The sequence below is a fragment of the Siniperca chuatsi genome, linkage group LG10 (genome assembly GCF_020085105.1).
Source record: "Siniperca chuatsi isolate FFG_IHB_CAS linkage group LG10, ASM2008510v1, whole genome shotgun sequence".
Taxonomy (NCBI): Eukaryota; Metazoa; Chordata; class Actinopteri; order Centrarchiformes; family Sinipercidae; genus Siniperca; species Siniperca chuatsi.
In genome coordinates, this window is record NC_058051.1 from 21,906,994 (window position 1) to 21,924,453 (window position 17,460).

At 39.7% G+C, this 17,460-nt stretch overlaps 1 protein-coding gene across 11 annotated transcripts in view; it reads right to left on the bottom strand.

Moving 5' to 3' along the window:
• Nucleotides 1-427: 427 nt before the first annotated feature.
• Nucleotides 428-17,460, bottom strand: part of LOC122883587 (cadherin-4-like) — a 338,624-nt gene continuing 321,591 nt past the window's right edge. For all 11 annotated transcript variants that reach the window (XM_044212507.1, XM_044212506.1, XM_044212505.1 and 8 more), the window contains 6 exons: nucleotides 14,153-14,295; nucleotides 8,757-8,996; nucleotides 7,742-7,978; nucleotides 6,147-6,286; nucleotides 5,889-6,053; nucleotides 428-4,657 (listed from right to left, as the gene is read on the bottom strand). In XM_044212507.1, the coding sequence (XP_044068442.1) occupies nucleotides 4,451-4,657; nucleotides 5,889-6,053; nucleotides 6,147-6,286; nucleotides 7,742-7,978; nucleotides 8,757-8,996; nucleotides 14,153-14,295 (1,132 nt within the window). In that variant the 3' untranslated portion in view covers nucleotides 428-4,450. The remainder of the gene's footprint in view (nucleotides 4,658-5,888; nucleotides 6,054-6,146; nucleotides 6,287-7,741; nucleotides 7,979-8,756; nucleotides 8,997-14,152; nucleotides 14,296-17,460) is intronic.

Genomic DNA, 17,460 nt, shown 5'->3' on the forward strand with positions numbered 1-17,460 from the left:
GTATAATCCAGTTAACATGCAGTGCACGTTCACTTTATGAAGGCAAGTGCTGCTCTATATACTGTAGGGTTAGGGTGAGATTCAGAAGAGGCAGAGCTGACACACTGAACATTCGTCAGGACTTCTGTGTGATGAAAGTAATATTGTTTTATTTTTAAGTAATTTTTATGTCCTTCTTATAATGTATCACACCTTGTTAATGGGTGATGCCTCATCAAAAAAAAAAAAACTATGTATGTACTTATGTAAAAATTTTAAATAAAATTTTTAATTAACATTGTGCAAAGTTGCCTGAGCAACAGAGAAACGTTTTCAATTTTTCACAATTTCTGGTCAAAATAACCACATTAGCACTTTAAAAATATTTATGAGAAAATGCATCACTTGCAGAAATCAGTGGGTGACAAAGAAAAGACAGGAGGCTGTGTTCTTATAAGGAGGGGAAATTTTATTTATAACACATGGTGCTGACAGGGAGTCTCCAGCTCAGCGTCTATATTACAAGGTTGATCTGCAAGGCTGTGCATTTACTGTACGGTATTTGGAAACCAAGATTGCAGTGGCACTATAAACACACGCTTGAAACAACAGATTCTTTCCCTTTTTTTGTTTTTTCTCTTCATTTTCTTACAAAATGGTACAAACAACAATACAAAATATTTGTGCTGTTGACAATTTACAAAAAAAGTATTTTGACTCTAACTGTGCAATTATTTTTTCTGCTTTTTTTCTCCTCCATTTGAAACTATGAGTATGGTACACCAGAATCCCTTCTGGACTGCAACCTCGGTCATGCGGGCTGCGACACGTTTTAAAATGTTGTATGGTTACTGTAATAGAACTCATCTGTCCATTATAAAAAGACACATGCAAAAAGCTCCAATTGTACAGTTACAGTTTGCCTAACTTGGTCTGTTTAGCTTCAAGCAAATACTACATTATGTACACTTGGGCTTGAGCAGTATTGGGAGAACTAGTGTGAAACACTGCAGCCTGTCTTGGAGCCTCACGTCATGTGTGTCCATGTTCAGGCAGTGTCCCGAGTGAGACCAAGTGTCCTTTAACTAACACCAGTCAGAGAGGCAGAAGAGCCATTGTTGACACAGCAAGAAGACAGGGGTGGACTACAGCAGTGCAATAGTTCTTCCTTCATTGCATCATTTGCTAATTCTCTCCTCACTTTAGCAAGGGAACATCAATAAGACAAGTGGACCAAGTATGTAACAAGTAATGATCAATCTTCCTTCATTTCCCCTCACAAATTGCATTTAAATGGGGGTGTCAACTTTGAGCGACTCCACTGATGATTTGCTACCATGTGTCATTGCGAGTCATTGATAACATTCAGTATCATAATGGCATTGTGTCATGTCTGTATGCATGACACAGTTATAAAGGTCAGTTACCTTGTGTAAAGTGTGTGTGTGGGGCCTCCTGCCTCCAGTTAGGCCCTGAATCCGGTCTGAACATCTGATTAGAGAGCACAAGCATTTCACTAAGCATGTCTTTATTCTGTGAATGCAGGAGGGCCTTCAGTAATGTTGGAGCTCCGCAGCTGAATTAGAACAATGCTGAAAGGGCTCATATAATATAGAACACTCACATATATACAATAAGGCCTAGAGGAGTGAGTGTGTGCTAGTAAGACTGTACAAGTTGGTTTGAAGTGGAACCTTTTCACCATGATGAAGCTAAACTCGAACAGCGACACAAGTATGGCTGTAAGCTCATATAGAATCATACAGATTCTCGTAAATGCACATGGCTTTTTATGGTGAAATATACACTGCCAAGTATTTAATTTAAAAACAAAACTGGAGTGAAAGAAAATACAAAGACCACACAGAAACAGATAAATCATATTACCAAATGTATAAAAATGTTCTGTATATACAACATTTATGTCAGAAATAATCACAAATAGCAGAAAGTAACAGCTGTGTTTATTTTGTGAAGATATTCTGTAGGCTGAGGAGCAATCAGAAAGAAAAGAGCTTATCCAGCAGCAAGCTGTGGAAACAACTCCTATTCTCATGTGGTGCAATTTGCACCCATTTATCTATTAATGTAAATCAAGAAATTCCTACCCTGTTGACCTTTAATTATAATATGACCTTCCTTCCCTTGTTTATAGTCAAATCAAACTCTCATCCTTATTTCTTTGTTACGGCATGATGAATATATACTAACAGGCAATACTTTCCATTTATATCTTGTCACAAGTTAATTCTTTTCCATCCACTCTGAAAGTATAGTTACAATTGTTATTACCATTTGTGAAAGCTAAAGATTATTTTTATCTACAGCTATTCATATGAACCATGAGTAGGTGAGGAACAGTTGAGAAGCAGCAGGAGAAAATGGAGGAGTGGAGGATCCTTCTCATCACATCATCTGAAGAACATTGTCGTTACTGAGATTTCCTCCAAGCATTCATCATATTCATAATTAATAGAAAATCTGGTCAGTCCACATCAAGTTGAAACTGGCTACAACCGAGGAGTGTTTCAATGGGCATTCAGAAGATAAGAAATGATTAAACCTTTCTATCATTCACCAGCATCTCCCTGGTCCCTCTATGAAATGTTTTGCATATTTAAATAATTTAATACAAAGACTAAAGCTCTTTTTTTACAGTTCTGTACATGCAGTTCTGGGGCCCTGAAATATGATTACAAAAGCCCATGGGTAGTGCTGCTTTTTCATTAAGTCACAACAAAACTGTCTTTCAAAATGTCTGCGCTATTACTGAAGCTTTAGTTTTGCAAGTCTGCTTTGATAAAGTGCAGAACTTCATAACAGACTTTCCCTTCCTCTAACTTCTTTTCAAAACCTCTTGAACTTGCAGCCAAAAATTTCAGGAGAAAATTTCAGATGAATGAAATGCTGCCTGAAGAGAGACAGATTGTGAAGGCGCTAAATCCCTGGCTGAGGCTCAATTCTCCCAGTTTCTATGACAGGGACCAGCACCAAAGTTTGTATATTAAAAGTTTGCTGAGAAACAACAGTGAATCAACAAAAGAAAAAAATAAAGAGAGAAAGGGACTCAGAATGGGGCTCGTACAAGCTCACAACTCTGTATGCAACGCTATCTGAGATATTTGATATCCTGTATTTTCTTTTCCCTCATGTTTGTACAGTTTATATATTTTTCTTTGACACATTTACCACACAATAACTGGTGCCATGTTAATTACCTTTGGGTGAAGGGATAAACATGCAAACCTTAAATGATCTTAAAGGCAAAGTCTCCTTAAATAACCCCCATATGCACTTGATATACAGTAACATTACAGAGGTAACACATGTGACTTGTCAATCTTCAAAATGTAGTAACAAGCCTTTTAGGTGTAAATACTGAGAGCTCAAAACAAACACAGCTGCTATTGAAGCCACAATAAACAAAGACACGCAATGCATTTCTTCTCCCATAATGTATTTTTGTGATTTTAGTAATCACATTCAAGTTGGCTGTGATATAGGAGCACAGATATGCCTGACTTGAAAAGTTTATGATTTGTCCATAACTTACAGACACACTGTAGGCCTTTGTACAGTACGTCTACATAAAGCGCCCTCGTAAGCCAGTCAATGCTCCTCTTAAACCAGCACTGATATCTCCTGCAGCTACCACAGCCCCGCAGGACGATAGAAATGACAAGGGGAGGTCTGAGTTAAAGGGTCAGGGGTCATATGGGGGCATGTAAGCCCAGAAAATGGCAACCAATCCTGAGTTAGCGGGAGTCTGCTAAAATACGCACCACTGAAGGCACTTTTTAAACAACAGTGCTTCTGTTCTAAGTAATTCAAGTTCAAGAAAAAATAAACCAGGGCCCTTCGTGCAAGAAGGACTTTAATATCTGTGTTTTTTCTTTTCCTTTTGTTCCCCTCAAACAAAGCAAGCAGCTCAACCTAAAGCTTCTGCAGAGAGGCAAGCGGGGGCTGACAGCGAGGGAAAAGTAAAAACCCTCAGGAATAGAGAACAGCTCGAATCGAAGGGTAGTGGGGACAAAAAAAACTACACAAACTAAAGGAAAAACAAAACCTGACTACTAAAAACTAAAACCTACATCTAGCATAAAACCTAAAATGAAACAAAAGTAAAAAAGTTCGAAAATACAAACTATGAGAAGCCTGCAAGTCAGAGCTTCCGTTTCAGTCTTAGACAGGCTTAGAGCAGGAGACGGTTGAGAAGAGCACCTGAAACTGACTCACGGCACCGGTCCTCTGTGGTGGGTAATTTGATTGGTTGGTTGGTTGGTTGGTTGGTTGGTTGGTCAGTCAGTTGGTCAGTGTGAACATGTCATTATTAACGTGTGTTCAATAAGGGTGTAATAGCCCCATGTGTTAGAGGGACAGAGCATGGCAGGCCAGCTGACAGGACGAGTGTGTGTGTGTGTGTGTGTGTGTGTGTGTGTGTGTGTGTGTGTGCATGTGTGACTGGGCAGATTTAATCATCATCCCCTCCTCCGTACATGTCGGCCAGCTTCTTGAAGCGGGGCCCCCAGTCGTTGAGGTAGTCATAGTCTTGGTCCCCCGTGCTGGAGGAGTTGAGGGAGCTGACAGAGCCGGCGGTAGAGCCGCTGCCCTCATAGTCGAACACCAGCAGGGAGTCATACGGAGGAGCTGTGGGGTCATTATCTGCTGCCCTCAGACCCTAAACAGGACAAAGAGGAGGAAAGAAGTGGTCAGTACTCACATGTCTGCAGTGGATAAAATTATTTAAAAAAGGCAGGTTGATCAGTGAAGGAAAAGCAACAAGTTGTGAGAAGTCAACAACCAGCAATTTAGTATTGCACTCACAAAAGTCAGACTTAAAAATAAGAAAGTTCAGAATTAAAGCAGCAGATGCTGAGATATCCTGACATAAGTCCCGAGGATGGGTCAAGCTCTAAAATTGCTGGTTCCTACATTTCCTATGATGCAACCAAAAGCATCTTTTCCTCATACCCTCCCTGCCTGGTAAATGCCTATACCTTTCAAACTAAACTCAATTTTCCCAGTTTGTAACCCACGCTTTTTGTTATAAATTTGTAGTCTACAAACCCAGGCCATGAAAACCCCTGATGACATCACCTTCCTTTTGACACACCAAGAGTCACTGTCCCTGCATAAATGAGGGTGTTTCATGTATAAAAATACATACATAACTGGATGCCTTGGCCAGTTATTGTTGAATTTGATTTATCAACGTGTGATCAAACCCTATTCATCAATATTTTGTTACTGTTTCGTGAATAAGATGTGAAGAGGTCTGTATGTTTTCTGCTGGCGCTCAAACGTGGACTTGTTTCTTAGAATGACAAATGAGGGCCATTGACCTGAAGGTTAGGCAGGTGAAGAATGGACTTCATCCACTTCACTGGAATACAGAGAGATGCTACGGATAGAAACCTAAAAAGCCAAAACCCCAGGGGTGTAGTGCGTGGCAGGAACACCGTGTGTTTGCTGTGTTTGTGTTTTACCAGGCTGCTGGAGCAAGATCAGTGTGTGTGTCTGTGTGTGTGTGAGAGAGAGTCAAGGCTGGATGGATCAAAGCTGAACAGCTGCCAACACCTCTCGAGTGTGAACGTGTTGTCATGAGTCTGTCAATCAGCATTTTCTTGCATCAGTGTGCCAACGCCGGAGTTGTGTGTGTGTGGCAATGTGTGTGCGTGAATAAAGCTGGCACGGTGAGAGCAGCTGTAAAGTAAAACAAAACTCTACGTTGTTTCCATCACCATACTGAGGTTTACATATTGAACAGAATCCAGAAATGAGTAATCACATTAAATGTCAGATCGATGGAAAGTGAAAGTGAGAGGCCAGAACACTGTCGGAGAAACAATCTAATGACGGTTGAGTTCTTGTGCATGCGAGGTGTAACGCGCGTGTCAGTGTAAATTCACCTCGTGGATGAAGTCCCCGATATCGCCAGGGTGGGGCACGACAGGTCTGATTGGGTACTGGGACTCGGGGATGATGGGACGTTCATCCACCCTGCGGACACCAGGCGGCTTGCTGATGATGTGCTCCAAGGAGTCAGGCTGCTGCAGCTGGCTCAGGTCGTAGTCCTACACAGCCACAGGGCCATACAGATGTAAGTAGGCATGGGAGGTCAATATTGAAAGCATGTGTGTATGAGTGTATGTCTCTCAGGATCTCACCTGGTCCTCTTCTCCTCCTCCCTCTTCATCGTATTTGAGGATGTTGTCTCTGACATCATCTTCAGGGTCAATAAGCAGCTGCTTGGTCTGCCTCTCCTTCTCTCTGCGCTTGATCCACACCACAAACAACAGCACCATGCCTGCACCGACACACACACGTGAACAAGCAATAATCTGCATCACTAAACAAAACAGACAATCAGGAAATACTTTACCCTTGTCAACATGACTAAGAGTCTACGGCTCTAACGGCTCTGTGAGACTGTACTAAATGCTAAAGTCAGCATGCTAACATGGTTACAGTGACAATGCTAACATGCTGATTTTAAGCAGGTATATGTTTACCATATACACCATCTTAGTTTAACATGTTAGCATGGTCACATGCTAATTAACACAAAATACAAAGTATAGCTGAGGCTGATGGCGAAGTCATTAATATTGCAGGTATTTGATCATGAACTGAAGCATGACGTATTAGACAAACATTTTGACCTGATGATAGCGCTAGAGTAAAAATTCAGGGGATCACCAAAATTATTACAAGTTATCCTGAGGGGGACATGAATGCATGAATCATTGAGATATTTCACTTAAAACCACAAATATCAACCTCATCGTGGTTCTAGAGGAAAAGTCAGGGTATCACCGAAGTCAATAGGATTTGTTGTCTGGGAACCAATAATATTTGTACAAAAGTTTGTGCCACTCCATCTAGTAGATGTTGATATATTTTGCAGGATAGGTGAAAACTTTGACCTGCTGGTGGCTCTAAAGGAAAAGTCAGAGGATCACCAATGTCAGTAGAATTTATCCCCCGGGGATCATGACTGTCTGTATAAAATTTCACAGCAATCCACCCCTGTAGTTGTTGCCATATTCCTTACTTTCCTCTTCTTTCTTTTCTTTTTAGCATTGTTTTATTTATTAGTATTTTATTTATTAGTATTATCTAACTTTTATTTTTTGTACCTTTGTCTTTTACGTATCTTCCATGTGTGTTGTTTATCTTCCTTGAAAGAGAACTTTCAAAACTTGATGGGCTCTACTTGGTCAAATGAGCATAAAAGTAAATAAAGGAATAAATGTGGGTCCCTTCCAAAACTTGTATTTGTGGTAGTAGTAATAATGAAAAAAATGGATCATTCACACACAATATAACTTTTTAAAATATGTTGAAAAATCCTATATCTGCGGGTGAATTTACCTATTGGACTTGTCTATATGTATGAACTATGAAATCCACAGCAACAAAGTAAGCCAGTGGCATGAATCACTGGCAAGACAGATAGCAGTACATATTTATCCTACCAGGAAAAGAAGAGAAAAGCCACCTTGTCAAGAGATGTTGGAGAGGATTCCAACAGTCGAGGCATTAATCCATTATACAAACTATTGTTCATGTTGTTGTAGTACAGCCTGGTGATTGTTTAATGACTGCACCCTGAACTGCACTTTTTTGACAGAAGGGCAAATCAAAGCCAATCACAGGCAGCCTTAATTTTTTGCATTGTATATATGTGTGTAGGTGTGTGACATGTCTGAGAGTAGTGAGGTGTCAGTGGGTGAATTCAATATGAACAGCTGATACTCACTGAGCAGTATGATGATGCAGATGAGGATGGAGATGATGGCTCCAGTTCCTAGGCCAGCAGCTGCCACGGCCCCGAGAGTGGTGCAGTCTCCATTTTCATCGCAGGGACAGACTTTCACTTTGATGATCGAACTGTTGGACAATGGAGGGTTCCCCGAGTCTGACACAATTATAGGGACCTCATACACCCCCGGCTCTAAGTATACCTGGTACCGTAGCCCTAGACGAGCGTAATCACCTGTGTAGAGTGAAGAGGAAAGAGAAAAGTTACTAGATGTAACTAATCATCGCATTTATTAATATAAAACGCTAGTGATTTTCTACCTGGTGTAAAATGGCCATCAATTTATAAAATTGTTACTTCCAACCAAAATCTAAAAAAAAATAAATGCTTCAATATATGGCCAGGTAATGTGGTTGAAATCAATATCATAGTTTTAATTAGAACGTTTTTTCATTGTCAATATATGTCACAATATGGCAAATGTATACAAAATTACATGTAAAATAGTAAAATTGTTGTTTAATACAATTAACAGAATCCCGCTTTTATGCATCGCATAATTCAAAAGGTTTTAGTCATGTAAAACAAAAGCTCCAACAACTCATTTTGTTGGTTATAAAATTTAAATTTGCTTGAAATCGTGAATTTGGATGACAGCATTTTATTAAAAAAAAAAGTTCATAACATCAAACTACTATTCCACTAAAAGTTGACTAAGGATAATATTGAATTATTTCCCAGTACTACTTCCATATTTAATTATAATGTACAGTATAGTACACATGGGCAAGAAAGATGTAAGGAGCTTTATAATAAAGTATCTGATGAGATTTTGATCACAGTCAGTATATAAAATAATTGATAAATATTGGTAATAAATGGCTGGACTAATTCTACACTATGTTTTGCTACACATTTAAACAGTGGGACTGTAAAACCCTTACATGCACTGATCATAAATTCATTTGTATATGTTCTCAAGTACTGTTGTTCTACGCTGACACCTCCTCACCACTGATCCGAGAAATCGTCCAATTGCGTCGGATGCTGGTGGGAAAGTTGGGCAGCTCGAAGACAAAGGGTCCAGCGTTGGGGTCTGTGTCTGCGTCAGCGGCAGTAATGTTGACACCATGGACATTCTTGTTTATCCGCTCACAGATCTGAGACTCCCTTGGTATGAGCACTGGGGGGTTGTCATTAATATCTATCAGATAGATCTGCAGCGTGCCTGTGCCGCTGGCTGCAGGAGATCCTGGGAGCAGAAAGAGGAAAGAGAAAATAGTATCATGACAGGAGGAAAAGATGACAAGAGAAGATGTGTGCAGTGAAAGGGACAATTGTGAAGGAAAAGGGATAGGAGTTGAAGGCAGACAGAATGAAAGAGAATAAAAAGATAAAAAAGATAAAAAAAGAAAAGAGAAGAGGTGAAAGGAACACTGTTTATTCACAATGGGGATGTTAGAGGTAGGGATGCTGTAGAGCTGGAGGAGAATTTCTGCCCTTGACAGAAATACTTCTGACAGTTATGCTTTCCAGCTCCTCTTTCAGCCTTACAGCCAAATCAAACCCATCAGAGTCGATCCAGATGCAGACACAGCACATCCAATCTCCTAGAGAGGGCTTAGGTACAATAATGATGACTGTAACACAATCAAACAAGTCCTTGTCTGTGTGTATTTACACAATACTAGGAGAGCCATCTATGATTCTGTAGATAAAAGCAATTCTGCCTGCAATATAAACAATGTATTTCTGAAAGGTAGGTGAACGGGACATTCTCATTGTGGTGCACACAGCCCTCCATTCTCACATACACACTTAATCATCACTTAAGTACACTTGTAAATGCACATACTGTTTGCCTATGTTCTTATGTGTTAAGAGGATATCTCCACTGCATGCTTACATACAAAAAATACTCCCTGCTCACAGATAAGCACTCTTGAAACTTTGTTAAACTTTCCATGATCCTTAGGAAGAAGGTCCTTAATTGTTGCACTGCACAAATAAAGCCATATGAAAGCAGTTGTGACTTTCCCAAATTGCAGACTATAGCAGCCTTATTTTATTTTTTTATAACAGAGACAATATACATTCATTAACTCCATTATTCTACGATGGAAATGTGTCAGATTTAGCCAAATAGATAATAAATAGATACGTTCATGGACCCACTGCATTAAAACTGCAGTCATTATGGCATTTTTTAAAATAATAGTTTAATTTGTAACTAAATGTGATCAAATTTCCCTATAAGTGTACTGACTTTATTCACTTAAGGAATCTTAAACACTGTGACTGTATCACTGCATTTTATACCCGCATATCATTTTAGCAACAATCTTATTATACAGATGTGCAGATGTTGTTAATTAGGCAGCTATTAAAGTTGTGATATTGTATACTTTATACCAATGTTGCACCTAAGTCCATGTTGTAAGTCTGCGGAAATTGTTGGAGAAATTTGGTCTGATGCTACTGAAGACAGCCATTGCAGGTGCTGGTTCACTACAATATTGTCAGCTTTGGAGTGTAATAACATGCGCTGATGCACACAGACACACACACACCTCATCTGCAGACATAATCCTGAAGCCCTTTGCATTGATTGATCAGAGCAACAGACCATCAGCGACAGAATTTATAGAGAATTGGGAGTTAAGAATAGACACTTTAAAAAATCGGAGCGTGAGATAGCAGAGCGGGAAGAAGAATGCATGAATGTGTATGTGTGGTATGAAAATGTGGCACAGAGAAATCTGAAAAAAAAGAAAAGCACTTAGCAGTATAAAGCTCAGGGCTGTTTATTGAGTGTGTGTCAGGGGGTGACGACCCTTAGTTGCCTCCAATTACGAGTCATTTCCCTGGCATGCCCCACTGGCTGAGCCATTGGATGGAATCAAGCGACCCCAGGGCCCATCTCTGGGACGAGATAAGGGTGATGTAATTTACAAAGATTTATGCAAAGCTGACAGATCTGCCAATTAAACATGGCAACAGAGCAAGACATTTGCCACAAGAAGAGTAAGACACAGTTAAACACAGGGGCTGTAAGTGATTCCATTGACAGTTTGAGCTCTGTCTGACTGGTAATACTACAATTAATATTGTAGATAACTAGATAAACTTCAACTGATTGATAAAGACTTATCAAGTTATCAGTGATGGATGTAGCGTTTTAGCTGGACGTTCAGAAAAAAATACATAACTGAAAAGTAGTTTTCATATTTATAAGTCTGGGTTAAGACTAGGTTTAAGGTTTCATAGTCTAGAGATTAATCAGTATCAGTAGTAATCAATAGTTCGTTTTGTCAGAACTGGACTATTGACATAAAAAGTGAATAACAGCTGCCAAATTATATACAGCGGTAGCACAAAGTGTCCCACCATACCGCAAGAAAGCCGCACCTTTGCCACTGTTGCATCACACTTATATCGCAGCTTAGCATGTGTTACAGTATAACATCAGTAGGGGGCAATCAACTTACACACAGCTTTGCACAGGTAAACCCACTACTGCACTGTGGCTTGGGATGTGATGTCCCCCTAGCAATAAAATATTTTTAATTCTTCCTCCAGAAACGTGCATCTCCACATGGGCAAAAAACAGCTGCGCATCAGTACCAGTAGCCTACGTTATAAAATACTATGAAGCACAAAGAAGCCCTTTGATCGTCAGCTGTGAAAATTTTATTAAAAAGTGGCAGAAACAGTAACAAAGCTGTTAATGTAATAAGTTTTTATGAGAAAATGTAATACTAGTTTAACAGGTTATAAATTAAATTGTGACCCCATTGTTACCTCATAAGGGCTATAAAACTAGTTATAATTCTCTATCTAGTAATACTTTTAGAGTAATAACTCAAATCATTGCATTCTTCTCATTCTGACAACATATATATTATTGTTATACTAAAATCATCATACATCATAGGCTATTTTATGATTACATCATCACAGGAAGTGTAGGAAAAGTGCAATGAGATAACTTTTGTTATGAATTGGCACTATTTAAATAAAATAAAAAAAAACTCCCTTTAGGAAGCCATATTAACCAGCTTATATAATAATGTTACTTTTATCCAACAGCTTCTAAAAGCTGTTTAGAGGAACATTTGATTTGATTGTCACTATTTAAACATTATCCAACAATTGTATCATAAGTGGTTTCTTGCATGCACATTATATGCATACACACTTAATGTACAGTATTAAATGTATATACTGAATCATGAATACATGTGTTCCATAAACACACAGGTTCAAACACACACACACACACACACACACACACACACACACACACACACACATTCTGCTGCTTCGTTAATCCCAGCCATGTATGGGGGACATGTGGAAGCAGCTTGCCACAGCTGATAGGAGAATTATGTGGGTTTTAACCAGCTAAATAAATAATTATGTTTGTGTAAATTTCTCAAAAGGATTTGTATTAACTCATTTTTTTTGATGGTGGCTCAGAGATGTGAGGCATAGTGAAAAGACTTGTAGCAAGCCTACCATATGTTCTTTGAAGAGCACATAAACACATAAACAACACCATAGGTGTACGAAAAAAGAAAACTATGTGTCAGAAGGGTGAGGCAGTCAGATTGTGTCGGGGGGTGAGAAGAGTACTTCTCACCATGCTGTCACAACCTCTCCATGTTCCGTCCTACTATCCTTACTGTCCTTACTGCACTCCAGCAACACCCAAATAGTCAGACTGGTGTACACACACAAACATGCATACACACACGTAACTTGAACTGCTGGCTTCTCATCTTTTGGACTTGCCACAGTTCCAATATTAGGCCAGTAACATACCACCTAAACTGTACACTTTACAGAGGTTAGGTGGAGATTAAAAAATAAGTTTCTAAAGGGCCTACAGGTAGGTAATGTATTGAAATGATAAAGAAGCCCAGGAAATAACAGGGAAAGAAAAGAGGGGAGTAAATGAGATGTTTGTGTCCAAACAAGTCCAAACAACAGGAGCGAGTCAACCTGTAATCCGCTGCCTCTTCCTTCCCATCAGCACAGCAGGTTACATGTCACGGTGTCTGACATTGGCAATCATCGCAAAAATAATGTACAGAAACACACACGTATGATCACATATATGTGTTTCAAATGAGTGCATTCTTCACACACGCTCACATCTGTAAATACACCAATGTTTCAAAGCCAGCTCAACTTAAGGTGCACTGCACGTCACTGATAAGGCAATTTGAAAAGGGGAAAAGCATTCCCTTTTTACTTGAGAAAAGGCACTCACTTCCACTTGAGAAAAAGGGAACTTATTTGTTTGCTGTGATTGAGTTTGTGCTTGGTTAAACTTGAGTTTCAACTTTGAGGCAGAACAAATATATATGCCACATTGTGAGAAAGGGAAGGAGAAGGCAGTCATGGACAGAAGATAAGAAGGAGGAGAGGAGAGGATCAAAAGTGTGACCAGTTGTGTGAATCCAGGATTTTCTCTAACTCTTACCCAGCTGCACTGCACTTGAATACTGCAGAGCTTCCATGTCTTTATATACCCCTAAATCCACACAAATGTCTTCATTTTCAACAACATTTTTGACATTTTTCACTCTAACCTGTATTCACCTAGACATCGGATCATTACAAACAATGATTCAAATTCACAACATCCTAAGCACTCAACTCCAGCTCCACTGGAATCAACAGATAGTGCCTTGCTCAAGGACACTTAGACTATGTTTGAGGGGTTACACTCATTTTCTTATCTCACCTACATGTCTACAGCTAGTTTTGGGGCTTTAACAGGTGACCCTCCAGTCATAAGCCTTGAGTATAAGACACATACATGATGTAGGCAATGACTGAGAACATGTTTCAGAGTGCTTATTAGGATGTTTCATACTCTGTTTAGATGTATATAATACTGTCGTACCAAGTAATGGTCTTACCAAATCAGAATCCTTTTCAGGATTACTAAGAAATTGCCAGTCCTGTGATCCAGTACCATAATTACTGGATTTTACAAAATTAAAACTACTTCAGAGAAGTCCACAAATGATCAAAACTGCATTTACCTTCATGGTGTTCTAGATCTGCCAACATTCTGATATAAATCATGATGAGTGTAAAAATGATACATTGTAAATTGATTCAGAATAGAGAAGGTAGCATGATAGTATCTCCAGTATGAAAAACAACAATATAATAATAGTAATTTAATTTATTATACATTTTTTAAATTAGGTTTTGGCACTAACTGTTTTGGGGCTGTAAAATGAACTGTGCAGGAATGCTAAAACATGTGGGAATGAGGACATAAAAAGAAAGGATAAAAAATGGTACATAAGAAGCAGCAACCTTGATCAGTCTGATTTAAAATTTAAAAAATGCTCACTGATAAAACATGCACATTAAAGTGGCTCTTACCATTGTCTGTTGCCAGGAATGTGGCTTCATATATGTTGTTTTTGACATAGACAGACTCCCGATCGAGCATTGCTGTGGTTACGATTTGACCATTGGTTCTGTTGATGGACAACCAGTCCGCAGGGTCGTTCAACTTTGAATACCTAAAGACACACAAGGACAGATCGATGGGGAAGTTAGTGCTAGCGTTTCCATGTTTACAAGCAATTGTAAATTTTGTGCACATTTTTGTACATACATAGATTGCCTGCACATACACACATACAAAATCACAACAGCCTGACCTTCACACAGTTTAATTCTTCATTGACTTCTCCTCCAGAGCCTGCAGTCTACAGTCAATTTCACCAAATTTTTCAATCCTGTGTACCAGGCACTGAAGTCAATTACCTCCCTAGTTAAGCACTGCTGCAGCTGGCTGTGTGTGTGTGTGTGTGTGTGTGTTGCATGCACATATTCTAGAAAGTGTTTGCTTAATCTGGGGAAAGCTAAACTGCATATACATGCATACTTTAGAGCTCGTATGTTTGCAAATGTGCCTATGGGGAAGCTCTGTATAGGGTGGAGACAGGATGATAGGATCTTGGTACTGATCGTCAAACGGGAAAGTGGATGTGGTAACAGGTGGCGACACTCCCCTGGGATAAAGGGCAGGGAAGGAACAGGGTATCTTCTTCAGGATTGAATCCCAATCTCACTCTGATCTAACTGTTCTTCTTTCTCTGGCTTTTGTAGCTTTCGGCTCGTTCCACACTTTCAATCTGATCTCTCTCGACCCGTGCTGCCTCACCTCATCTTGCTGTGCTTTTGTATTCATACATTTTCTTATCCCCTTCTGTATCTTCTCATCCTTGTCTCATTTCCTCTGTGATACAGAGTTCATTAACTGCTACCTCTCTTGGCTGCAATCTCACTTTCATGTGTGAAACATCATCTGTGGACAGGTGACACACTGAGCTTACACAACAAGGTTTCTACATCAATCCAGTTTCATTTACTGAATGTCTGTTTGGGCAATAAGGCCATGTTGTTATGTGACATACACTTCCAGCTTTTAATCCATCCAAATTGAAATGTATTTGACCTTAACATTGCTTTTATATTTATTGAATTGTAGTGTACTTACTGTCAGTGTACAGCCCACTTGTTTATTACCGCATGTACATTTCTACTTACATGGAGCAGAATGAAAGCCTGGATGGGTGGGTGGCGGTGGGGTAGGGTCTGGGGGGTGGACAGAAAGAATAATCTCTCTCCTGCAGTGAGGGAGGTGGGATTTTCCCAGCAGGCAGTGGGCATGATCCCAGGCATAGCGCAGTGTGGGGAAGGGGATCACAGAGATGACATTCCCACACTTTAGACAGTTTCACACAGGCTAGCCAAGCCCACTGCCACTAACTGGCGGACTGTGAAATCACCACCAGGACTACAGTGAATCCATCACAGTGGGAGGGTGGGATAAAAGAGCGAGGGAAATGATCAGGAATGGGTGGGAGGGGAAAGAGGGACAAGAAGAGGTGACATATGGAAATAGAAGCATGGCTGTATGATCTGGTTTTAATATCCTCATTAAGACTGACTTGATACCTACTGCTATTCTGTGTCCAACTACATCTCTATTGGCTTTGCCATGCCAAACTGACTCTCTCTGCCTGGGCTGAGAAAAAAAAAAGTTGTCCTCCCAGTGGAGGGCAGACAAACTGGTGCACTTTTTACTGAGCAGAGGGAAATTAAAGGGTCAGTTCACCCAAATTACCGGTAACATTGTTCTTCGAAAAAACATGCTGTTTTGTGTTATTTATTAAATAACAAAAATAAACAAATAAATAAGTAAAACCACAACTTACTGTTTTTACACTTCAGTTTGTGTTCAAATTAAATAAATGACACATAACATGTTAAATAGCTTTAGAGGTGCTGGTACTATAGGTGGATTTTTTTTACCTCTTGACAGAGACAGGCTAGCTATTTCCCCTTGTGTCCAGTCTTTATGCTAAGCTCAGCTAACTGTCTGCTGGCTCCAGCTTCATATTTAGCATATAGACATGAGAGTGATATCAATCTTTTGATCTAACTTTTGGCAAGAAAGTACATAACTGCATTACCCAAAATGGCGAACAATTTCTTTAAATATGAGCAACACAAAAGAAATTCTATTTACCTCCACTGTGTTGTGGTTGATATCTCAAATATAACCATAAATATCTGTGTGGCTACAACACTAGAAGAAAATTGAGAAAACATGTTTTTTTGTAATTTGGATTAACTGACCCTTTAAAATAAGGAACAGAAAAAATGTGAAAAAAAGAGAGTGTAGAAGCCCCCACCCCCACCCCCACCCCCATAATGGGCTATAAAATACCACCACAACCTACTTTCATGGCCACACTGCATGATAGCACAAGTGGCTGTGTGCTCTCTGATGATAAAAGCCATAATACAAAGGTTTGTTCACAAAGCAGAGTGCTCTGTCCTCCACCACACTTTAATTAAGTCTCCTAAACAACCCTCAGTGCAGATGTAATAGACCTTATATGAAGCAAAGTCCTGAATGAACAGTCTTTGCAGCCAAGCTAATTTCCAACACACTGAAAAGACGATTCACTGCATTATTAGTTTTGTTCTAAAGGAAAACTCCAGATAAGTTAAGAGGCAGAATGTTGGCTTTAATTTTCATTTTCACTTACTTTTTCTGATAGCGCACGGTAAACGATAGGGCAACTCTGGCCATTAGACTGATGATTGTGAAAGCGCACAGTGTTTTTGTTTACTAGTCCCAACTGTCAACAACATTACTGTGGGCAATTGGCAGTCCCCATCGCCAACTTTTTAATGAAGTGCTATGCCAATTTGTGGTCTCCTTGGAAGGGTAAACAGTCCTTGTTTGCTCTTGTGCTATTTTGGAATTTAAAAAAATCTGGTTTAAATGCTATATATTGCTTTAAAGTATTATTATTCATTCCTGTCTTATTTCTAATGCTTTCCCGAGCTCTCCTCTACCTGAAGGTTTCTCTCATTTGGAACATTTGTTGTGTGAGTATAGCTGGATGTATGATTAGGCCTGGCAGGTTAGTGATCTTAGCAAGCAGTTGGGAGAGGTATGACATTTATTTTTCAAACCCCTGACCCTGAGGATGAAAAATGCATGTCTCAAGCGTAGCCAAGGCATTTTGGGTAATCATTTATGCCAGTGTCTCCAGTCCCATGTCTTGACCTTACTGGTCGGGTGTCTGACAGGTGATGCATGATGCCTCACTCTCCGCCTTCCCCTCCCCCCACCCTGCTGCTGTCCACATCGCCTCCTCTCA